This window comes from Canis aureus, chromosome 9 (assembly GCF_053574225.1).
Source record: "Canis aureus isolate CA01 chromosome 9, VMU_Caureus_v.1.0, whole genome shotgun sequence".
In the NCBI taxonomy this organism is placed as follows: domain Eukaryota; kingdom Metazoa; phylum Chordata; class Mammalia; order Carnivora; family Canidae; genus Canis; species Canis aureus.
In genome coordinates this window covers 15630665-15654682 of record NC_135619.1, presented here as the reverse complement: position 1 = coordinate 15654682, position 24018 = coordinate 15630665, and the positions used below count along the sequence as shown (strand labels likewise).

General features: G+C 38.2%; 1 protein-coding gene and 1 long non-coding RNA gene across 8 annotated transcripts in view; both read right to left on the bottom strand.

The window, feature by feature from the left end:
• NPAS3 (neuronal PAS domain protein 3) overlaps window positions 1-24018 on the bottom strand; it is an 839196-nt gene that overhangs the window by 423380 nt on the left and 391798 nt on the right. For 5 of the 7 annotated variants that reach the window (XM_077908991.1, XM_077908998.1, XM_077908993.1 and 2 more), the window contains one exon: window positions 14491-14567. In XM_077908991.1, coding sequence (XP_077765117.1) covers window positions 14491-14567 — 77 coding nt within the window. Of the gene's footprint in view, window positions 1-14490; window positions 14574-24018 lie in introns of all 7 variants that reach the window. The other 2 variants (XM_077908992.1, XM_077908994.1) reach the window with 1 other exon arrangement.
• Window positions 4-13050, bottom strand: LOC144320428 (uncharacterized). The gene is made up of 3 exons (XR_013385982.1): window positions 11841-13050; window positions 3524-3674; window positions 4-125 (listed from the first exon to the last, which is right to left on the bottom strand). It is a non-coding gene; the product is annotated as an uncharacterized LOC144320428 (long non-coding RNA).

Here is a 24018-nt window from a genome sequence, read left to right as displayed (position 1 = left end):
ACATGTGGATCTCAAAGTTTATTTATTATTTTTTTAATACTCTGCAGAACAGCTGGCATTTTTTATTCCCAATATTGTCTTCTGGCAGAATGATTCATGTAAATAAAGTAGCAGATTATAACATGCTGGGAAAAGAAACATTTAGAAGGTTAAGTTTTTCCGGTTCTGAAAAACTCAAAAGTAAAAATCACCCCTGGGTATTTGAGAAATGTAGAAGAGCTGACCGGCCCTTTAGGAAGTTTGAATACCTCTATTCCTCTGTTTAGTATTCTTCCTAAGTGCAATCATGCAGAGCCTTTAGAAGGAATTGTCCTCTCTTTCAAAGGGGTTTGACTTGGGCACAGTTAATCATCACTGTGATAAAGCAATTAAAGGTATTCATAATTAGGACTAAACCAAATGTAAGTAATCAGAAAATTGAGGGGAAAATGACATTATGATGAGACTGTGTTTTCTTTAATGACCTCTTGGCTGAGAAGGACAATCTCACATTGGTGCTCAGGGACGTGGGTGCATAATGCATTAACCCTACTAAGAGCCCAGCATGTAAATGTCTTCTTCAAGTGACAGCAATACACCTTAGGATCATTTAGTATCACTGGCTTCTTAATAACACTGCCCCAAACATAAGAAGCAATTAATTATCAATGGGCTAGAAGGTACATACATTGTTTATACAAATTCCAGTCAGTCTACAAACATATTGAGCACCTACTGAGTGCACAATACAGTATTAGATGAACAAGACATGATTCCCATTTACAAGCTGCTTACCATCTAGTAGGAGATACAAGACACATATACCAACATTTTAGAATGTTTTTCCAAAAATCCACATGGGTACACTCGTGTTTTTCTAAATGGAGAATTTTTAAGTATATGAATGATAGCTGGCCCCGAAAATGGTATTCCTTTTCCTAAGTTTTAATTGTAAATGCAGTCTTGGGAATTTCAGATCCTGTTTCCAGACCTGTACCCGTTATTCCAGCTTAGAAAACAGAAATGTATTATTAATTCTTTGTGAGAAGAAATAACACCTAAATATTCTCCATAGAGGTACTTGCTGTGTCTTACATACAGCAAGCTGTCTATGAATACTTGCTCAATATGAATATATCAAGGGTCTGTATTTTTCCTGATTTGGACGACACTTAAGAGGCTAGTTATATATGTTTCCCAAGTGTTCTATGTATTCTGTGTTTTAAAAAATGCACTGCGATCTTAGTGGCAAAACCTGTCCCATCATCCCCATCTCCCAATCATAATTCAGAACAATCTCCAAGGATCAAGGAAGTACAGTCTAATAATTCGGATATTGATCAAATTAAATAATATCATCTCCCTTTAGATGAATGCTATGAGTTAATGATCTTAAGGTGAAGACAGATGTCAGAGGCAAAACCAAGATTTTTTTTTTTTTTAACTAAATGGATTTTAAACAGTTATTTTCAACGGATGTGACTAAGGGAGAAAATGCAGCATGTAGAAACCAGAAGAGTTCTCCCTCCCACTTCTATTTTCATGTTAAGCATGGCACTCTTTGGGGAGAAATAACTTCGTGCTTTTTAAAGTTTCTGAAGTTTTTCTGAAAATCAGGCTAAACTCTTCCAACATAGTTGCATGAGATTCTATTAGACACAGCTTTGTTGATGTGGCCTGAAATGATTCAGCCCGTCTTTTAGCCTCTGCAGGCTGTCCCAAGTCTCCATTTCTGTTAATGACCTATTGCTTCTGTCTGATTCAATACAGCCCACTGGCTATGGAAATGGCAAGTCTCAGCAGGAGACAACAAAATGGTCAGCAAACAGGGCTGAGCCATGTCATTTTCCTCAAATACTTTCCCAGGAATGAAATGACAAGCTTTAAAATGTTGTCTTCTGCTCAGGGCAAATATTTCTTTATTAAACAAAAGTACATGTCCTCTAGTTTCCATTCAAACCAGAGCTTAAAGTATGTCACTTGAAAAACTTCAACAGTAAAATGATTTAATACCTAATATTCCCCTTATAATTCCTGACACACACTCTCTCTCTCTCTCTCTCTCTCTCGTCTGCTTCAGGGTTCCAGTACCAGCTGTGCCCATCACTAAAAGCTGTGGGTCCTTACCAAGTCACTTTACCACTCTGAACTTCAGTTTCTTCACCCTTAAATGGGAATGATAACAGTACCTCATCAAAAGATGGGCCAGGGACCAACTGGCTCAGGGAGTGTCTTGCAACATGGTAAGTATCAATAAATGTGTGCTAATACATACTATTATTCCCCCAAGCTCTGCATAGTTCTCTATTGAAAATCTGCATCCATCCAAATTACTTTGTGCTTGGGTCCAATTTTAACCATTCAATTTTAGGGAATCCACAAGTTACTCTGCTTTCCAATGTTCTTAATACAACGAGTCTTTTCCAAACAAAGTTTCCATTCTTACTTAAATGAAACCCTTCAGATACTCTACATTGAAGACACTGTAACAGCAGCAACAGAGGCATCCCACTAATTTCAGCGTAGGACACATCCTGAGAAGGGATTGTTTTCTTTCAGACTTAAATATTTCCGCAGTATAAACTACTTAACTATATCATAGCTTTCAAGTAAAGCCAGGTTAAATAATTATCAATTAGTTACCAGTCTGTCACATATTGTTTAGTAACCTTCCAGTACTGTGAATTGTTTGATAACAATCCAATTCCTTCTAAAAAATTAGTAATAATACAGCTTAGCCATGAATCCACTGAAACTCATCATGCAGCCAAGATAACTAGTCCCAACTCAAAGGGGCAGGCCTGGGTACTTTATATTTAGAAAGACCCAACAATGTCTTCCAGAAGATTAAATGCTGTCTAAATTCTGGATTGGGCTTTTACATTCAGTCCACCTAAATGTGATCTCAAGAGAGGATACAGTTGATCTTACTATGCATTATTAAATAGTTACTGAGTTTTATCTCCTATGTGACTACAATTCTAAAAGCATAATTTAAAATGTCATTGAACTATCCTTATGGATTAAAGATGCAATTAAAATAGTCATTGATATTATCATTTGCCTTTGTATTTATGTAGAACTCATAGACTTCCCACTTAGAAAAAAAGAAATTTCTGTTTCTTTAGGTCAATTCTACCCTGGTCTAATCTCCACACCAGACTAAATTTACTAAAACACTGTATCACCCTAAAATGAAGTAGGAGAGTGGATTATTGCAGAGGGCATTTTTCTGGTGGCCTAAAGGGTCACCTGCATTTTTTATATCTTTAGAAATAAGGGAAACAGCTGCTCTGACCTGACAATTCCTGTAGCAGTTATCTGGCCTCATGGGAATTTGACTAGGCTCTTCTGTGTGGGTAATCCAACCATACACATTTTATTCATCCAGGGATAATAAATATTTATAATAATTTCACTAATTCACCCAAATGCTTCCCCCACCCTTCCCCGACAGAGGCAAAAGAACGCCGTATGGCTTTTTCCTCTTAGGCAGGGTTCTATTCTGATGTCACAAAATCACACAGTCTCATGGATTCCTTACCTTATAATCCTCAATCATCAGATTCTGAATTGGCAAGTGTCTGGGAATTAACATTCACAAGACACTAGCAGACCTAATAAAAACAGCAGGAGTCTTGGTGACCTGGAGCATCTGACCCAGCTCCTGGGCCGGCCCGCAGGTGTGCGCCTGCCTGCAGGAGAGAGAGAACAGAGCCCAGCAGTAATCCCTGCATTCTCTAGCAGGACCCCTATGGTATCTTCCTATTCCTGGTACCTATAGATTTTCCTTACTGCAGTCTTTTAATAGATACAGTATTACTCGAGACTGGCTCAGAAAAAGAAAACCACTTGCCAACGTGTATCAGCCACAATGTGCTGTGTAATTTCCCTCTTGAAATCAGCTGTTCCTTCTACAACTGTTTTCAAAGGATGAGGATCACAATTTCATCTCGGCTGATTTACAGATAATCGAATGTACAAAGGGAAACAGAACATCTGATAGTGGGAATTATTTGGTTTTTATTTATTTCATTTTTTGAGGCTGTATTTTTTGACTTTTCAACATTTCATCCTTTGTTTTTTGTTTTTTGTTTTTTTTTTTTACTCTGCAATTAACAGGAGGTATTTGACCACATACACGTGCGCACACAAAGAGGGACAACTACTTATGGAAGATTCTTCTGTAATAGTCTTTCGGTCTTCAAAAAGCTACTGAAGTAGACTACAGATGTGACATTATTGTATAATAATGTTCAATTATGTGTTCAATTTAGCTCTTATTGTATTTAGAGATTTTTTTAATATCTTAAACTAATTTTGATTCAATTCTTCTGAGCCAGACTTTCCCCAAGTGTTTTTGCAGAATCCCAGTGTTCCAAGATGCTCACAAGTGTCTGCAAATCAGCTTAGTTTAGGAAATGAAGCACATCACCCCCACCACTCCCATCTCACCCCCGTAAATCTTTCCTCAAACCCAAAAGCTCACAGAATCCAAAAGGCTTGTGAGATTCTGGATATTCAGATGAGAAAGCAACCTTGGCCATATTGACTGTGTTTTGGTTCCATGGGAAATGATAATCAGCTGGTGTCTCTCTATTCTGTTATTCATAGCTGATGCTGGTAGCAAGAATATAATGTTTACTACCGCCAGGGACTATTCTAAAGCCTGAAAGAACACTGTAATATGGCCCTGATTTGCAGATATCTACATGCATCAGGAAATTATTCATATTCATATTTGACACATAACCCTAAGATTTGCTTAGACCTCTGTCCACTTTGAAAATTGAAAGTATAATTATCCTTCTGTTCCAGTGTAATCTCCAAATAACACGGCAACCCGTAGCGCCTTGGAAAGAATGGAAGATATGCCTCCATACCTTGGAAGCAATCTTTCTATCAGCAGGCTCTACACAAAAACTGCCCAACCACAATATTGCTCTTCTCCTTCCTCCCAGACCTCTACGATATGGGACCATGTGAGAGAACATCTATGTCTTAGTGAGGCCAAGACCCTCAAAAAAAAACCCTCAAAAAAAAAAGGGCAGCCTGGGTGGCTTCAGCCCAGGGCATGGTCCTGGAGACTTGGGATCGAGTCCCACATCGGGCTCCCTGCATGGAGCCTGTTTCTCCCTCTGCCTGTGTCTCTGCCTCTCTTTCTCTCGGTGTCTCTCATGAATAAATAAAATCTTAAAAAAAAAAAAAACAAAACCTCCCACAGACATGAACACCAGACTTAAGAAAAGGGTATGGGTAGTTGGGTGAAGGGGGCGAAATGTTTTACTATAGTAAAATATGTTTTACTATACTTCTGTAGTCCCAGAAGTGCTCATTGACCAGCCCCAAGCTAGGGAATGAGATTCCCACCTATTGCTCCAGGGTGCAGCTCTATCCCATGGGGCCAACTTTTGTTGAACACTCACTAATGCACCAGACACTGTGTGTGGTATCTCATCTCATTCTTACAGCAGTGTAGGAGGTAAAGAATCACTACTATATCGATTTGGTGTTGAGAAAACTGAGGCTTCGGGAGTATAAAAAAATTGTCCATATCTACATAATAAAGATCAGGGATTCAAAACCAGGTATAACTGATTCCAAAGCCTCTAATCTGAGCTGCACTGAACTGTGTTAGTCTGTTCTGTTCTCAGTCTTCCCAACTCTTACTGGCAATGCTGAGAGACAAAACCGTGGCCCATCTTTGTACGTCATTATTTTCTCCACTCTCTGATGCAAATAAGGCAACTCAGTAAATATTTGCTGAATTGAAGCCTAGTATTTTTAGATTTAGTGTCTCATTCTCCTGGATCCTGGCTATCTCAGATAATCTGGGGGCTAGAAAGCCCTCACTATTAGCACTAGTTCTAGCCACATGGCCAAAACCTCCAGCTTTCCTCCACAATAATGGTTACCTCAAACCCTTCCCCTTCCCTCTTGCACTCCTCTCATACTACTTGTCTGGGAACGATGTCATATTCTGCAAATCAAAGTTACTAACGGATGTGAAAATCCAAAGGGATATGTATGTACCTGCCACTCAGATACACATACCATCATGAAAATCCTTTCAGGAAGTTCTCTCTCCTGCTCTAGATGTGGAAAGGTGTCCTCTCTGGCATTACAGAGGACAGATTTTGGGCAACATGCGTGAAAAGAACCCTATGTGCCCTTCAATGTCTCCTTGACATAATTTGTAGCAATGGATGATGACTGCCTTTACCTTCTAGTTCTTCTGGACTTCTGACTGGCTGTTTATTCCCATTTTTCTAAACAAGGAGACTGTACAGTATGATGAGAAGAATAATGGCATATCCCATTTTGGTCCAAAGGAAATGCTGATTCTGGAGTTGTTTTATAAACTCTACTTTTTCTAGATGCTTGGGGTTGCTAAACAGATTGTTCTGGTAACTCCTTTGGTTGCTCTGAGAACAATTTTTTCACTCTCAAGGTGAAAATATATTCTTAACGCCAAATTTAAACTTTTTATTTTGAACCAGTTAGTATATACTACCAAATATAGATATCATTTATATAAACAGATAATTGATGCTGTGTCCAATGAAAATATTTATCTTGCTTTTAGCCTGTTTAGCTCCTGTATTCTGATTCTGGTAATGATACCAATAAGCATCAACATTTTTCCTCAGAACCTGGGGCATTATTCTGGACTACCCAACATATAGATAAATAAATACTAGCAGACACTTAAATACATTCTATGTATCAGTTTTGGGACTAAGCACTTTAAACTATACTATCTCATTCAATCCTCACAACATGCCTGTCAGGAAAAATTTTACTACTATTTTCTCTATTTTAAAGATGAGGAAATGGAAGCTTAGAGAAGGCAAGAGACCATTCTAGGTCTACACAGTTACTAAGTTGGCAAATTAGGATGTGAACTCAAGTTAGCTGGATGCCAAAATAGAAGAATAGAAGAATCTGCAATAGAAGAATCTGTCCTACTCTGCTCTGCATCTAGGGGATGTAGATATAAACTGTCCTGGGAACATAGAGGTGAGGTGAAGGAAGCCCTAGCTCTGGGGTTAACTGTAATTTTGCTAAGAACCTTTTCTTTTTGCTCATTCATTTATTCACCAGGTATTTCTTGAGCATCTATTATATGAAGGACTGGAGTTTTAGACTTGGAATATTCTAGTATAAGCAGTTTTTCTGGCCCTCCTCTGAAAAATACAGGAAGCTTCTACTGTGTTTAGTGGGATTTGACCTTTTCACAGAAAAGTTGTATGACTTATTTTTCCAAAGTGTGGCAAATCAATAGCCCTAATGTTTCCTACATTTATATACATATATATATATATATATATATATATATATATATATATATGATGAAGTAAAGGAGCAATGATTTTTTAAAGGACAGGTTTTACACTTTCACAACCATAAAATATTTTCTTATGCTCAGTCACAAATATGATTTTTTATGATTTGTTCATTTTTAATAATAAATTACCTTTTCCTGTAAAATGCAATGCTAAGGCAATACAGTATTGTGAAATAATAGTTTGACCATCAACCTCTGTGTGCTTCAGTTTTTCAATTTTGAGGATAGAGATATTGATAAAACACACATTCTTTGGTTAATGTGAAGACCAGTGAGCTAATCCTTGGCAAACCACACTGAAATTCTCCAATGAAACCGATTTCCTAAGGATAAAACATTAATCTAGATAGAAAATACAGGCAAGGGTCAGAGCGATGGCTGCTTCATCACAGCCCAGCAACTTTGATGACACACACATTGCAGGTAGGAGACGCAGCGGACTCTTCTAATACACAGTTGCCAAATAAGATAAAGGACAGACACATCTCTTTTATAAACCCTTTTTCAAAAGTTATGATTCCATTCATAGATGTATTTCCATTTAAACTCAGGTCAGTTTCTAATAGAAGTTGTGAATTAACTTCCAACATTAAAAACATTTTTCTATCAATGCTGATATACTTTTTGAGGTAAGGAAGTGAGACAGGTGAACAATAGAGTGAAGAAATTTCTACTTCTCTTTCTTTTCTTTTTAAATAAAAACACTGTAAACCTTACTTCCAATTGTTTTACAGCTCAATTGATAAGGTGTGTTCCTTTTTTTTTGTTCAAGAAAATTTAAAAGCAACTAATTTAAATATGCAAAATTATCTTGAGTTGTTCATACAAGTGAACTTAAAAGCCGTGCAACACAGGAAAATTAAGTAATTATGCCTCCAAGTTATTTACTGCAATTAAGCTCATTTATCATATGCAAATTAGTGCAAACTGGTCTCATTAGTTACTAAATTACTCAATATGAGCTGAACAATGTAGCACTCCAGTTTGTAATGAAAAATCCCTGTAGAGGCAAGCAGTATCAATTAAGCTAATTTGCATATGCAAATATATTCACTAACTTTCTCTTTTTCTATATTTAGTTTTACATTTTCTTACCATTCTGGATCATAGGGAGACTATAGGGTCGCTCACCTTTTTGTCCTTCCTCTATCACAGCTAAAGAATACCTCTATTATTTGAAGTTACTACATTTTATTTTAGCACTGATATCCAGCAGGATGCCACTTTGCCAGCAAGGGCCACCAGGAGTACGAATATGTAACTTTCTAGAGCTACTCATTTCTTTTATAAGTTCCAATGAACTAATAAATAAGGGTGAAATTCCAATTCATCAATAAAATAGACAAGAAACTTGAATGTCGCCACTCTCTTTCAGAGAAGTCTTTTAAAAACACTGCCATCAGATATAAAATGGATGTTGTCTTGGCTAGGCAGCACTTTAAATAAAATAATTTGGATCTCATGCTAGTCGGCTTTGGAGCTGTTTCAGGTATTATTCACTTTGCTTTGTCCAGATGTTTGAATTGTACTCATCAATCTTTCATTTTTCTCTTGCCGATTCAAGGAGATGCTGATAACAATCAATATACTTGGCATTATCTCTAACCTCAACATGGTTCTAAGTAGCTTCCTCTGTCTATAAAGCTCATCTACTTCCTCTAAAGAATCTTTTTCTTAGTCTTCTACGATTGAATGGGTCTCAGACACTGGAGCAGGACTATGACTAGAAATACTGAAAAATAAATATAAAATGTCACAAGATAGTATTTGTTTTTCTTATTACATCAACTACAAGTTTTAAATATTTCTGGTAGGGAACTCATACGTCTTTCTCTAACAATAATTCTACAGGACCAAAATACTATGCAAACAAACTAGTCAGGGTTCCAGGACATATCTCTAACCAATCTGCAAAATGTGGTTAATAATGGAAACAGAATTTGCACAGTATATCTTCTGATTTTTTCTTAAGATTTTATTTACTTATTCATGAGAGACAGAGACAGAGAGAGACACACACACACACACATACACAGAGAGAGAGAGAGAGAGAGGCAGAGACACAGGCAGAGGGAGAAACAGGCTCCATGTAGGGAGCCCAATGTGGGACTCGATCCCAGGACTCCAGGATCACACCCAGAGCCAAAGGCAGGCATTTAACTGCTGAGCCACCCAGATGTCCATGATTTTTTTCCAAATCTGATCCCAAACAGCTTTCTTTAAAATGTAGGTCCTTCTTTTACTTGAGATAGGACTTTACTCTGTATTCTATGGTTGAAGTGTTGAAGGAAAGAAAAGCCTCAGGATGAAAATCTGACATTTCATTGAGAAATGGTGTCATCCACCTCACCCACACAAATTTTTTTTTAAGATTTTATTTATTTATTCATGAGAGACACACAGAGAGAGGCAGAGACACAGGCAGAAGGAGAAGCAGGCCCCATGCAGGGAGCCTGACGTAGGACTCGATCCTAGGACTCCAGGATCACACCCTGGGCAGAAGGCAGGTGCTAAACCGCTGAGCCACCCAGGGATCCCAGTACCTAAACAAATCTGACTGCCTTGCCTATCAAACAGGAAAATAGCTACATCTGAGTTCCCTTCTTCCCCACCATTTTAGGTAGATACATACTTAATAATTAAACTGATATAAGGTAATGGTCCTATCTATGTCTTTTCCAAGATGGTTGTTCTACCAATAGATGAGCCTTGGCAAAAACATCTCCCTAGTGTTGCTGGGGGAAGATAGGCAGTCACAGAACCATTGTGCCCAGCCTTTTCTGATCAACTCCAAGTCAACCAAACTCAAGTATTATATAATCCTACAATGTTTTTGATGGTTCTCCTTTGCTCACCCTCAAAGGGTCTGCCCACCGGATTCTTCTGCAGTTTGAGGTTTAAATGTTTTAAGAGCAATGCAAAATTTCTTAATGCCCAGAAATAATCCAAGGACAATGACACAGAGGAAGGTTCATGCAATTCAGCCAAGTACAAAATGACATGTGGATACCATGTTTCTGCCATTATCTCCCTTTTGGGTATTTCTTAACAAATATTCTTTTTATTCTCCCCAGACAACTTACACAATAAAACATGTGGGTGCTTATTATGATTATATTCATCTAGATCATAAAATGTCATTTATTTTAATATCAACAACTATTTATGGATAAAGACCATCCTTCAATCACTTTATAAGCATGTAAGAGTTTTGAGTACTGATATGTATTACACAATGCCAGTAATATAACATATCCATATTGGGAGTTCACCATAATTCTCTGACAATGATTACAAACATAAACCTTAAAAATCTTCCATATACCAGGTCTGATTTTATCATTTTGTTTTAACACCTGTGAGGTGAGTAAAGCAGCATTGCTAGGGAGTATGCAAAAACAATACTGCAATTTTATGTAACAATTATGTAAGCATTATTTACAGAAAGAAGAAAAAACCTAAAACCTTCTGCTAAGGGCATGCAAATAATTAAAGCACTCCATTCATAAATCTGCACCTAAGGGAAAGTCATTCTACTAGTTAATTTTATGAGTTACGAAGATGATATTTGTTTCTATTTTGTGTTTCATTAACTTTGATAAGCAAAATATGAATATTTGATCTGGTCTCTAAGTTGGGAGAGTAAAAGTAACTATCACTCGTATTTTTTGGTATTAAGGACATCATGACATGGGAACAATGCCCTAAGAGAGCTTTCAAAGCAGGAGCCAAATTAACGGTTAGTCATATATTCTATATTCAGGAAAGACCCCACACAATGACTTGAAGTTCCTGGATTTTTTTCTTGGCTTGTTACAAAAAGCACAATTTTTAATCTTGACCCCTTGCCCATCTGCTCCTCATCTGATTAATAGAAGTCGAAGAATAATAAAGTGAACTGAAATGCCGTGACTCAATCTCAATGCATGTACCTCACCAGCAGTTGAAAGGCTGGTATCACTTGAACCCTCAACTCTCCTGCAGAAGATACCTCTGGCTTGAAATTCATGCCTGAAACAGCTACAAGTTCACTGGGGCTACATTACTCATCAAGGTCATTACAGGAGCTTCCATGGGAATGATGTGACTGACTGGTAGCCCCAGAGCTGCACAGGGCACAGCCCAGCCAATGACCTTGCCTATAGACACAGTATTAGACCATTAAATTGGAAAATTATTTTGAAATAGTTGAATTTATATTGATAGAATCACCATTAAGTTAAATGTTCCCCATCTTAGCCGAAAAGAAGTCAAATTTTAAAGGATAAGCCAAACTTTTTATATACTCCTTAGAGAATACATGGCTAATAAGATATATCTATATATCTATATATCTATATATATAGCAGAAACACATATTGTAGTCCCCAGAATGGATGAAGCAGAAATTAAGGAGTCTATCTTCATCCTACTCCCTGAACTCTCTACACCAAGGGGTCCTTCGCCCACTCTCCTATGAAACATCACTGGAGACACAGGGAGGGAAGCAGAGCATTTGGTTCAGGCAACTCACAAGCAGTTTTTGAGCCCCATCATGGTATTCAGAACTGACCTCTACCTTATCTTCCAAGTTCTACTGTTCCCATGCCTACCTTGTTGATGACACAGGTTTTTATCAGATATTTGCAAGTAAAGGAAGGGGAGGAGGGTGGGAAGAAAGAATTGGTCCCTGTCCTCATGACCAGATTCCACTTTGATCCTTATGAAGGAAAATATGGAAACCATCCTATGCTTGCGGACCACTGAGATTGCTGAATGTGCAATTGCTGAATATTGCAGCAAGGGTCTATGGCTTGGCTCAAGAGTCCCCTGAAAACTAAGAGAGCTCAGAGAAGGCTCTTCTTGTTACTACCACTTTCTAACCCCTTCCTGCCCACAATTCCAATATTTCATTTAGAGGAATATACACAGCTCTTCCCATGTTATAACTACAGGTATTAGAATCAAGTGATAAATTCTTTCTACAACAATTTCAAAATTACCTAGTACAACCATACTTGAAGGTCTGATTTTCTTGAATGCATCCCTACCAAGATACCTATACTTCCCTTTAGAGACAAATGCTTTGAACATACTCTGAATGTGAACAGCTCTATTTAGTTTTCTTGAATGAAGATGATATTTTTTTTTATCTCTTTCTCTCCTTCGCACTCTGAAGCTGCATAGGATGTATCTAATCCCTTTTTCACATGATGTCTTTAAATATAGAAAAAAGACATTAACATCCTTTTCAAATCATGTTTTCCAAACTAAACTTTACCAAAACTTCCGTCGTCTCCTCACATAACATGATTTCTAGTTCCCACACCAGTCTGGTTATTCTATTCTGAATGATATCCAGTTGTCCGTGTTTCTCTTAAAGTGTGTTGGGTTAAGTTGGGTATGACCAGTTTCAGGAATGGAAGAGCTCAGCAGCCTCATTCTAGATCCCCCATTCTCTCAATGATGCCAACTGCTGGACTGACATTTGGAATAGCATATACTCTATTTATATTAAGCTTATGTTCAAGTCAAACTCCTAAGTTTTATGTTTTAAATTAGTTTTAAATTCTTGCAGCTCCTTAGTCACCCTTCCTTGAGAACTCTGGACTCAAATTTCAGAATGAATTGACAGGATAATAATCTGAGGCTACTGCGTGGACCATTTCTTTCACTGAATAAGTAAGTCTTATGCACTGACTGCTTCAGAATATAAACAGGAGTCATCCTGAATCACATCAGAATCTGTCAATATATACGGTATGGCTCATACAAAACTTATAAAGGAGATTCTGAACAGAGTGTGTACAGGAAAAAAAAGGAAATACAAATTTGAGGATCTAGGAAGAAATATTTTTGTATCTCTGAAACTAATCTACTGCAAAATCTACTGTAACTCAAAATGTTGTGCACATGATAGAATAGCAAATCCCAAGGTGTACTTCAATAAACATCAGTTAAATAGGAACTTAACAGATATTAGTGAACAAAAATAAACCAAGGAAGGCTTTTCAGGGCCCTAAATTTGTAAATGTGAATTGTGACATCTCAGACCTAATGAAACATCAAAATTATCTCAAAAGGCTGTTAGAAATCATAAATTTCTGGACCTTACCACCCTGAAGATTCTGATTTAGTAAGAATGAGTCCTCAAACAAGTGTTTCAGAAGATTCTGACGCTGCCAGCCAATGAGCCACCTCAGAGAATCACTGGGATTTGACCACAGAGAATTTGATGCTAACAGTTTTTCAGGGTATACGTTGTCAGAAATAATATGCTAGATCCACTGACAAGCATAACCAACTTTTCCAAATAAGCTGCCTAACTATCCCAAACATATGTTTCTCTAATTCCCTATTTAAAATAAAACTAAAATACTAAAATAAACTAAAACTATGACATAGTTAAAAAATAAAAACATGCGAGCTGTGGCCATGTCAACATTCATCCTGGAAGCAGAAACGATGCAGAACAATTATCCCTAGATATGTTGAAGTCATAGTAAAGTCTTAAGGGAAAATTGTTTTGAGTAAGCGAGATGCAAAGTTTGGGATGAATCTTACCTAGGACTAAATGACTGCAGTTCCAATCTAGTAACCCTCGCATTTACTTGTCATGGAATTCATTGGCAAAATCAATTATTATTATTTGTCTTAAAAATATACTTTACCTAAAAATATACTTTAAATTTTCATTCTGAGAAAGCTTGTAATTTGGAGAGGCAAATGTTAAGATTGAAAGCGCTTATGAATACAAACTCAAGCAAAGAACAACTGAAATTTGGCAACACATAAAAATGTCACATTACTGTCACAACAAAATTTTGCTCTTCCAAAAACAATATATAGCTCCAAAGACACACACATATATCCACTTACAAATGCAGCACACACACAATCATTCTGGGAACAGCCAGCTACTATACATTGCACATCAACTGAATAGTGCAATTTATCTCAATTATTACAGCACAAACAATACTTGCCCTCCCTTTCTCATTAATATTCTCTCAAGGGATGGCTTTCTAAAAAGAAAAAAATAAATTCATAAGAATTTCATAATTCCAAGATAAAACAACAGTCATGCACATAGCTGATATCTAAGACTATTTTTTTAAAATAAAGACTAAACACATGAATTTTTCTTAGTAAAATGTAAGCAAGCTTCTTTCGCTTTTAGTTACCTGCAAAATGTGACTTCCCAAGTGTGCTTCAAATACTTCAATGGCCAGTGCACTGGGACTTCTCCTTCGTGGCGCACCTATAACTTATTAAAAAACAAAGAAGAAAAAGGAAGAAAAAAAAAAGAAGAAAACAAATTAAGTTGGAGCTCTAATTCACACCTTGAACTTCATTTCCCACTAACTATATCACCAGGTGGTTACTATATCAAAGAGCTCTGAAAGAAACACAGTCCAGTGTTAATTTTGATTTTGAGTGGCCTGAGCAAAAGCAGAGACCAGACTAAATTTTCAACTAAGAATATTAATTTCTGCAAACAGTAACAACCACATCTAAACTTTTTCACTTTTACATTTTGAACTGTTTTTCCTACACTGGAGCAAAATGATGAATCTTTACATTTCTTTAAAATACATTAGCAAACTGTTTTTCTTAAAACATAAAAGGATTGTTTTTTGTAAAGCATACATAACTGCCTGCCCACCTTCTCCCCCAGCACCTCCCCCTACCCCGGCCCCAACCCTCCAGGATCTAAACCTTTCATATCTTCTAGGCTAGGAAAAAGCAAACAGGACATTTTTTAAAAATATTCTAATGCAATAACTTTATCACAATTTAATAAGCATAACATGTCAGATAAGAGATTCTCATTAATGACTGTTTGCACTAGTGTTAAGTGTCTCAGGATGACTGGATTTCATATTTACTGAACACTCATGTGTAACTATTCCTACAGGACCTGCAAGAAGCCCAGGTGGACTCTCGCCTAGCATGTGCCTCACCATGGAAGTGGAAGTGACTGTTGTCTTATCCAAATCCTCTGGTTCTCCTCCTAACTTACAGTCTGTTGTTCCCTACTTGGCAGACCCTACATGTATTGTCTACAGATCCCTACACTCAAGGAGCCTCCACTAATCCTTAACAAAAGTGAGCCTAATGCAGGATATTTGTGGGTTCCAGGATCAAGGTTCTTTCCTTTACTAATTTTCTTTTGCATGAGGTCACCATTTGCTTTCAAATCTGTCCTGGGTAATTTTTTCATTTTTTAGAAAAAGTCCTCAAACATAAGTATCTGCTTTACGGTAATTTCTGGAAGGAAATATTTAGATCTGTTCCTTATTTCCAACAAGTAAATTCCTCAAGTTTTCCTGTTCTTGAAATTTTTATTATAAACCTCTACCTTCCTTGAACCTACACACTATGAATTGAAATAAAACCAAAGCCCCACTAGCTTAAAAAAAAAAAAAAAAAAACAACACTTTTAGCTAGTTGACAAGAAAACTCTAGCAAAATGCTGCTGGGATAATTCTGCTTCATTGCAGTTACTAAGTCAGTCAGTTGGATCCATAGCTTAGTAGGGATTATAATATAAATGTACTTATGATTATTGTGCTGTGCAGAAGTAGGCAGTTTACCCCAGCAATTGTGAGTTAGTGTCTGCAATGTCTGAAAGGCACTTTGAAAATAGCATGAGTGTTAAGTATCATTATGACTGGCAAGAGAAAATAAAAGGGGCATTTTTTTCAATGGGAAAATTTATAAAATATAATTGAAGAGTGATTATTATCACAGAATATTCCAGCTGGAAGGGATCTTAGAAATCTCTATTCTAACTTCCTCATTTGCTTCGGAAGCAAAACACACAATAATTTTAAAATAGAAAAATCAGTTTTCTATCCTAACATTAATCCTTACTATAAGTATAGACTTGAGATTCTTAAAAATTTAATATTCAGATATATTTAAGACACTACTACTGTGTGTGTATGTGCACATTTCTGATTAATTTCCTATTCTAACATGCACATTACTCCCTTCAAAACTCCTTTGGCATTTTTGATAATGCAGCTGTCTTGCTGAATACTGTTTTCAGTTTCTAGAGTGTTAATTGCACATTATGGTAGCTTGGTGTGAATGATCCCACATGAATAAAATCTGCAGTCTTTTTTTTTTTTTTTTTTTTTTTAAGATTGTTGTGGGGGAGCTTCTGGGAGGGAGAGAGGTGGGGGTTTATAAACTTCAAAAGTGTCCACTCTCTTTTTGAGGCAGTAATGAGGATCCAGAAAGCTCCTTATTAATAATAGTTCATAATTTGTGGGCATTTCAGGACTTCCAATCATGAAGTTCAATATAAACCATTGCACTTCACAGAAGAAATGGACTGGTTTTAGAGAATGTAGACTAGTCTACAAAAAGCTGGATTATGAAGAGGCCAGGAGAGCACAGCTCCCAACCTATAGAGGACCCGAAAACATCACAGCAAACATAAGGAGCATTTTATTTACCAGGAGGCCCAAGAGACATGCTCCAGTAACAACAGATGGCAGCCCAACTGCCTTTTGGAAGCGTAGGAACGTTGACTTCAGTGGGGTGCTGCGAGGTTATTCAAGCCTGGCCAGTGATGGCCCTTTTTTTTTTTTTCCTGCTTTTTCTTCACTTAGGGCTCAGGCTATTCTTTAAGTAAATGCTGCAAATGCAGAAATAATTGGGAATCTTGTTTAAAAATTTTGTCAGCAGGGGTATCCCACACATCTTCATCAGGTGTTACATTCATGAGCCCTACCTACCTGCACAGTTATTCTTTGTTTCTCAGATCCTCCAGAAATCGGAATGTGCATCCCAGTACATGCTAGCATCACACACAAGTGTCTTGTAAGTGGTTTCATACGATTCTATTCAATGGCATTTTTATAGCACTGGAACTTCTCTTGATTTATATGTTTTGCACTTATGCAGGTGATGTGGGGCTGTAATGACAGTTCCTAATTTTACAGCCAACATAAATATGTTAAACAGGAGCCCATTATGCCCCTGGTAGAAGCCCAGCTCTGACTCCGGCATTATTGGTAACGAATAGATGTTAAATATGCAGTTCTTGTTTTGTACTTTTTATCCTATCGCATCTGGGGAACTGAGACAATCATTTGGTAACTCAGGAACAATGCAAATAGAGTTATTTTGTTCCTCTGTGTTAATCTCATTTTGCTAATAGAGTATCATTAATGCCTGTGAAAAACTAAAGAGGTGTTTCCTTTATGAAGTCCGTCATTTTCAGAAAAGTAACACACTGCTTATGAAGTATTCTCAGATTTTTGTGTTTTGGAAGTCATCAGTTTCTGAAACCATTTAGTAGTGCAGACAAATGTACACTTACTGATGGATGGGTCACTGTTTCATCTCATCTACTGCCATAATTTCATCTATTTGTTCGTTCTATTAAAAGATACTACCTTTTGAAATGTAAAGAACACTAATTAAATTAACTGAACAAAACCGAAAAACAACATGTTGTTAAATAAATGGAACATGTAATCCCTTATCTGTGAAGAATATGTCCCTAACTCACGGACACTGACAGTGAGATGTGAGAATTGTGTAAGTTGAAAAACTATTAAAAGAAAAAAAATACAACAATTAGACTTCAAAATTGATTCAGCATTTACTAAGTACAAACTTGATGCTGAAAATTGCTAACCACGTAGGTAGTTACTGTAGGTTACCTACAATTACTGTAGGTTACTTGCGTTATGAAACCTAATAAACGGTCCAAAAGAAAATTTTAAGCAATTCAGAATAAAACTAGATCTAGCATATACTTATCAACAAACACCAGCAACACTCATGTTTTGCCAGGATTAAAAACAAAACACCTAGAATTTGAAGAGACTTTACGTGGAAGAAATTCATAGGGAGAAGGATTTTTAACAAACCAGCCAAAGAAATTCTGATTGTTTCAGAAATCTAGAATGATACAATGAGGCATCAGGACTGTGAATCTGACTTTTTCCCTCATTAAAAAATGGAAGACACAGAAGGAAACCACAAACTAGAAATACACATCTGAAACATTAGTTTTGTCCCTCAACAATGTCGGCAATAATATTCCAATATTGACTCGAGTACCTTGCAAGGTAGTCTCTGGGAATTAATTCAGTGCGGTAAAAGACAATCCCTCTTTTGGGAAATACACCACACACCCCCAGTCATATTCCTAACCAGTGCTTGTCACCTTCGGGGATACACAATCGCCAGGAAGGCTGAGGATTAGCGCTCAGTGGGAGTTTGACCTATTCAGCCAAAAGGTCAGCTTGCCACAGAAGAACCCATTACAAAACAGAAACAGGACAGCTCAGTGGACACACATAATGAAAGGGGGAAAAGTCACGGGCCCTACTTGCCTTGTGTCCTGCATCGCCCTTTTCCCTCATAACTAACTCTTCCCACCCCCATTTCCAGAGAAGGTGGAGCCACCCCAGCTCCTCACCAACTGCAGTTCACAAGCAGAAGGTAAGCCACAGGCAGGAGAGAGAAAGAGCCTTGTTATTTAAAAGATTTGAAAAAGAGATTCAAAGTGAAGAGGAGTAGGACACTGCGAGGCAGGGTTTCCAAAGGACTGTTTTATTAGGGAAAAGTAGCCATTGGCAAGTAGAGGAGGCCATTTCAGAGATCTTTTCTCACCCGGCCCCCCTCTGGGGGGAGTAATATGGCAGGATGGGTAAGTAAACGCAGCCTCAAAGTTCTGCAGGTAGTAGTTCAAGAATGGAATCAACCACTTAATAAAAAGGCAAGCTTTATGGCTGCCCTCTGAACTCATCCTTCAAGAGGCAAGGCTCCGTTCCCACACTGACGTGGGGGGTGGGGAGGACGAAAGGGCATGCTTAATGGAATACTGGACATCACTCCCTGGGCTTTAGCACTTGGGGTAAGCAAAGTCAGGGTCTGGGAAAGAATGGAGGATAGAATGCTTAATGAATCTTTCCATGGCTACGGAAGAAAAGAAAAGGGATTTCCCTTGAAGAATCTCAATTAGCCTCCCTCACTGTAGAGCAAGGGAAGCCAGGAAGGGTTTTCCCAGGGAGGAGCCTCCGAAGTTTATAAGGAGAGGGTATGTGCCTTGTGTGTCCCTATCAGAATAAAAATGTCTGTTTTCATGTCATATGGGACCAAATCTTCATTCTGAAACCGGTCCACATAGCTCTGCCTACTGCTCATAGTCACAATTTGCATCCTTTCAACTGTAAACCCCTCACTGGTTCTGCAAGACTTAGACAGTGGGGGAATTTCAGATTGCGAGGGAGAGGAGATACTGGAAGAAGTAGAGCTTGGTACCAACTTCACCAGTACAGCAGTGCTGTCACTGAAACTCTGTTGTCCCTACCATATGTGGAGTTTCCATACAATTCATCATGTAAATATCTGAAAACAAATGCTAACAATGCTTTTTCAATGTACCATCACAAATATTAGTTGGCTATTTAAAATATAGATGACCAAAAGAGGAGAAATGGGGACAAGCACTGTTCGTGGGGCATGTGAATGATTAACGATAAATATAAGAAAGAAAACCTCCTCTATTCAAGAATGGTACACTTTGGATTCATTTTAAAATTCCTATTTAGCCATTTTTAAACATCACAAAATACATGTGTATAATTCATATCCCAGACCCCAGGAATGCATTATATATATTACCAATTTAGACAAAAAAGAGGTATTTAATCCAGCAAAATAACTGAAACTCTAAGAAGTCTTATGCTGATTTAAAAATTCTTTGATGCAACACATATATAAATTTCTCCCACAATTTAAGTATGGATTGAATGCATTAGCAGAAGCATTAGAGATGATATGACTACGAAAGTATTAATACATACAAATGAATTACTTAATTTGGGGAAAAGAAACCATGTCTGCTTTTCTCAAAAAAAAAAAAAAAGAAAGGAAGGAAGAAAGCAAGCAAGCCTATCTATATGGCTTCAACTAGGAAGAACTAAGGGGAAAGCATACAACATTCCATAAATGTGTTTAGTCTGGGATTTGTGCATCATGCACTTCTTATCTTCTGAAGAACTAAATACTGGCCATATGATTTTTGAAGACATTTCTTTATGGATTTTCTACATCAAAATGGCAAAGTCATCTAAAAGGGAAACAGCGCCCAAGCATTACTGTATATAATAAGTCTGGACAAGGCTTTTGTGCAACAAGTTGCAGGGACTTCTTTTATTCCAATATTTCCTTTCCAAAACTCACTTTGCCCATGCTGCCTTCCTTTTCCTTGAAGAAAATGAGAGTTTCTAGCTACCAAAGCAGGGATTTCTCCATCTGTAGCTGGGGAGAAGGAATACTAGCCTTTCTGACAAGCTGCTAGTTATTATAGGAACTATTATAATGTCCTTAATATGGGCTATGATAAAGGTTGATTAGCATTCTTCATGAGAGGACCCAAACTTCCCCTAGACAATGACATTCTTCAGACAGTGGGTGAAGCTGTTCCTTGGGGTGACAAGCACCTGAGGGAATGACGGAGCTCTGACAGCCAATGTGTCCTGGAAAGAAACCTCAGGAAGATGCAGGCATGATCCACAGCCTGGGTGGGGTACATAAGGGGAATCCTTAAGAGATGCCAGAAGGCTTTGGCAGAGAAGAGCATGGTATCAGACCGGACAACAGATGAGGATATGCTTGTTACAAATCCTATCGGGACTTTCTAAAAAGGGAAGGTGTTACTTGATGATTCCAATTTTACTTCCTTAATCATGTCAAAATAACAATGTATATAAAAAGGGGCACTTTTAAAGGACCAAAGTCCAGCAATAACTTACAAGACACCTAAGTCATCTCGGAGTATGTTTCTTGGCTTCAACAACTTGCTACAGGTCTTGCTTTAGGATGCAAAGTTGAAAGTTACCTATGTAATCCTGTTTACACAGTGAAGGGTATGAGAAATTCTTCTTTTCTTTACAAAATAAAGGTAAGAAAGTTACTGATCATGACTAATTCTCATCCTTGGATCCCCGGCAGAGATGTGCACTATAGCGGATTTCACCCGTTTTCAATCTGGGGAAGTTTTAAGAGTGGGGCAGTTATCAAGTGACTTTAGAATGAAGAATACAGAATCCATGAGTGGTGAGGAGTCCTGATTTTTACCTAACATGAACTCAGCAAGAGGACAGAAACTATTTCTGGCTTCAGGGCTACAGTGATGAACATGTATTGACCCTGACCATATGGCAGGTGCTCTGCTAGGTACTCGACACACAAAGACAAATGACAGAGATGCAAACCACTGAATGAGGCGGTTCTGTATGATAGAAGGTCAAGTGGGCCACACAGACACTGGCCTGGGCTCGGAGCCTGAACATGTGCCTGATGTATGAAGGTGCTCTGCTTTCTGAGTACAATCTACAGGCTATAGTTTTGAGCTTCTTCTTTTATTGTTGTTATTGTTTTTGTTCTTATATAAATTCCCCTTCCTCTAATGACCGCTTCCTCTAGGTGGAATTATTACCTATTCTATGTCAGAAAGAAATACTGTGTGTTCTCATGAATTAAATGCAGAGTTTATAAAAAGACACCAAGTACCCTCTGATCACAGCTCTTAAACAGAAAAATAGATCACGCCAAATTGGAGATCTCAATGCCACACTAAGTTGGCAAGGTTTAAAACCTGTCTTTTAATTGATAGGAAGGATCCTCCTCACTAATAAGCTGAAAAGATTTTGGAGAATTTTAAATTTTTAATGGGGGTTGGATTTGGTTTGCTCTCTCAGTAGGGTCTGGGAAAAAAAAGGCTTTGACTTTCATTTTTAAAAACTATTTTACAATCCTTTGAGTGGAGTGCCACTGTCACTGTCACCCCTTCTGACCTGAGCAGCTCACAGACTGAGCGGCATGCTTCCACCCAGTAGGAGAGGGTAGAGATTATCAACAAATCAGTATGATGTAGGTCAGCACTCCATGGTAAAAGGAAGAGGTCCACATCTGTTACCTCGATTTTGTTTTCCAAGTCTGATCCCCAAGTTTCATGTTATGACATTTGTAACATCTGCTACAAATTCAGAGGTAAGTCAGGCACAATCTTATTACTTCCAGTCTAATGCTCCATTCATCCTTCAGGCTTTCCTAGGCCATTGATAGGACAGGGAACTAAGAAATGCAGGATGTGCAGGCAGCAGCTTGTGTTTCTGTGGGAGAAAGAAGGCAATGTCTCTTGCCCTCTTCCTCTTCTCTCTCCATTCACATATATTCAGTCACATTTGCGTTTTCTCCCCTAAAGCCCTCCCTCCACATCAATGCTTGGCAGTGCATTTAGTGACTTTCTGTCAAAAGTAGAGTCAACATAAATAGTTCCATGAAGCACTGGGGTGTTGGCCCAAAGGACACAATGCTCTGCTTATAACAGCACCTGCTTGAAAGTCATTCTGATCAATTTCCAAAGCTTAACCATCTCAGGCTATGGCATTACATTTATTCATCCAAAATTTAATGAATGCTTAGCAATATAAAAGATATTAACCGGGCAGCCCCAGTGGCGCAGTGGTTTAGTGCTGCCTGCAGCCCAAGGTGTGATCCTGGAGACTAGGGATCGAGTCCTGCGTCAGGCTCCCAGCATGGAGCCTGCCTCTCCCTCTGCCTGTGTCATTGCCTCTTTCTCTCTCTCTCTGTCTCTCATGAATAAATAAATAAAATTAAAAACAAAAAGATATTAACCTCACCGACCTAGGTGCTAGAGATATAAGCAAGGTTCCTATTTTCATTTCTAGGTGCATTCTTTATACATCAGCAGACAAAAGCTAAAGTAAAATATGTGTGCAAACTATGTGTTGAGGCTCTCCTCTGTGCTGGGTGTGGTCAGAGAATATTAAGATGGAAAGGCACCACCCTGACCTTCTCGGTGATCAGAGTCTAGTGGGGAGATGGACACATAAGCAAATGAATAAAATCTAATAAATGTGCAATTATCAACTTTAATTCAGGATGGAGACAGGGAGAGTGGGGACAGGAAAGGTCAGAGTAGGGGTATGGTGGAACTGGGGTATGGAAGGTGAGGTCACAAGGACAGTGAAATATATAATAGTTAAGACTGAGTACTCACTTTGGCAGCATATATACCAAAAACAAAACAAAACAAAACAAAACAAAACAAAAAACCCTCTGTGGGGCCCACTGGTCAGCTTGAAGGCAAGGACAAATGCACATTAACGTAGTTACACACAGCAAGGTTTCAGGCTCATCATCTTGCTCACTCCAACTTGCTTTCCCTTAGCGGCAACATCACTGGGCTGTCACACTCCTACAGTCACTTGCAAGGCTGGGTGCCCCCATTACCATAGCACCTTCCTGAGATTCAATACTATAGTTTTATAGTCACATGATTACATCAAGGTCCACTCCACTGGGTCTGAAGACCCTGACCTTACGCTGTTCCTGCAATACTTATACACCACAGCTGACATCAAAGCCCTGAAGCATATGCCTACATCACAGCAGACGGCCTGGCACCATGTGAGATAAGTCAGTCACCAAATAGACTGTCACAACATCTTGGGAGTTCTGAAGGGGACGAGGGTGACTCAGGTCCTTATTGTAGGATGTCTGATTCCTTTCCCTAAAATGCTTCCTGCCGTCTGCTTGCAGGAAGAGTTCAAAGAGAGACAGGAACAGAGGAAAGGATTTGGGTTCTGGAGTCAGGCTGACCAAGTTTGAAATCCTCCTTTTGTCTCTAAGTAGCTGGGTGGTCTTGAACA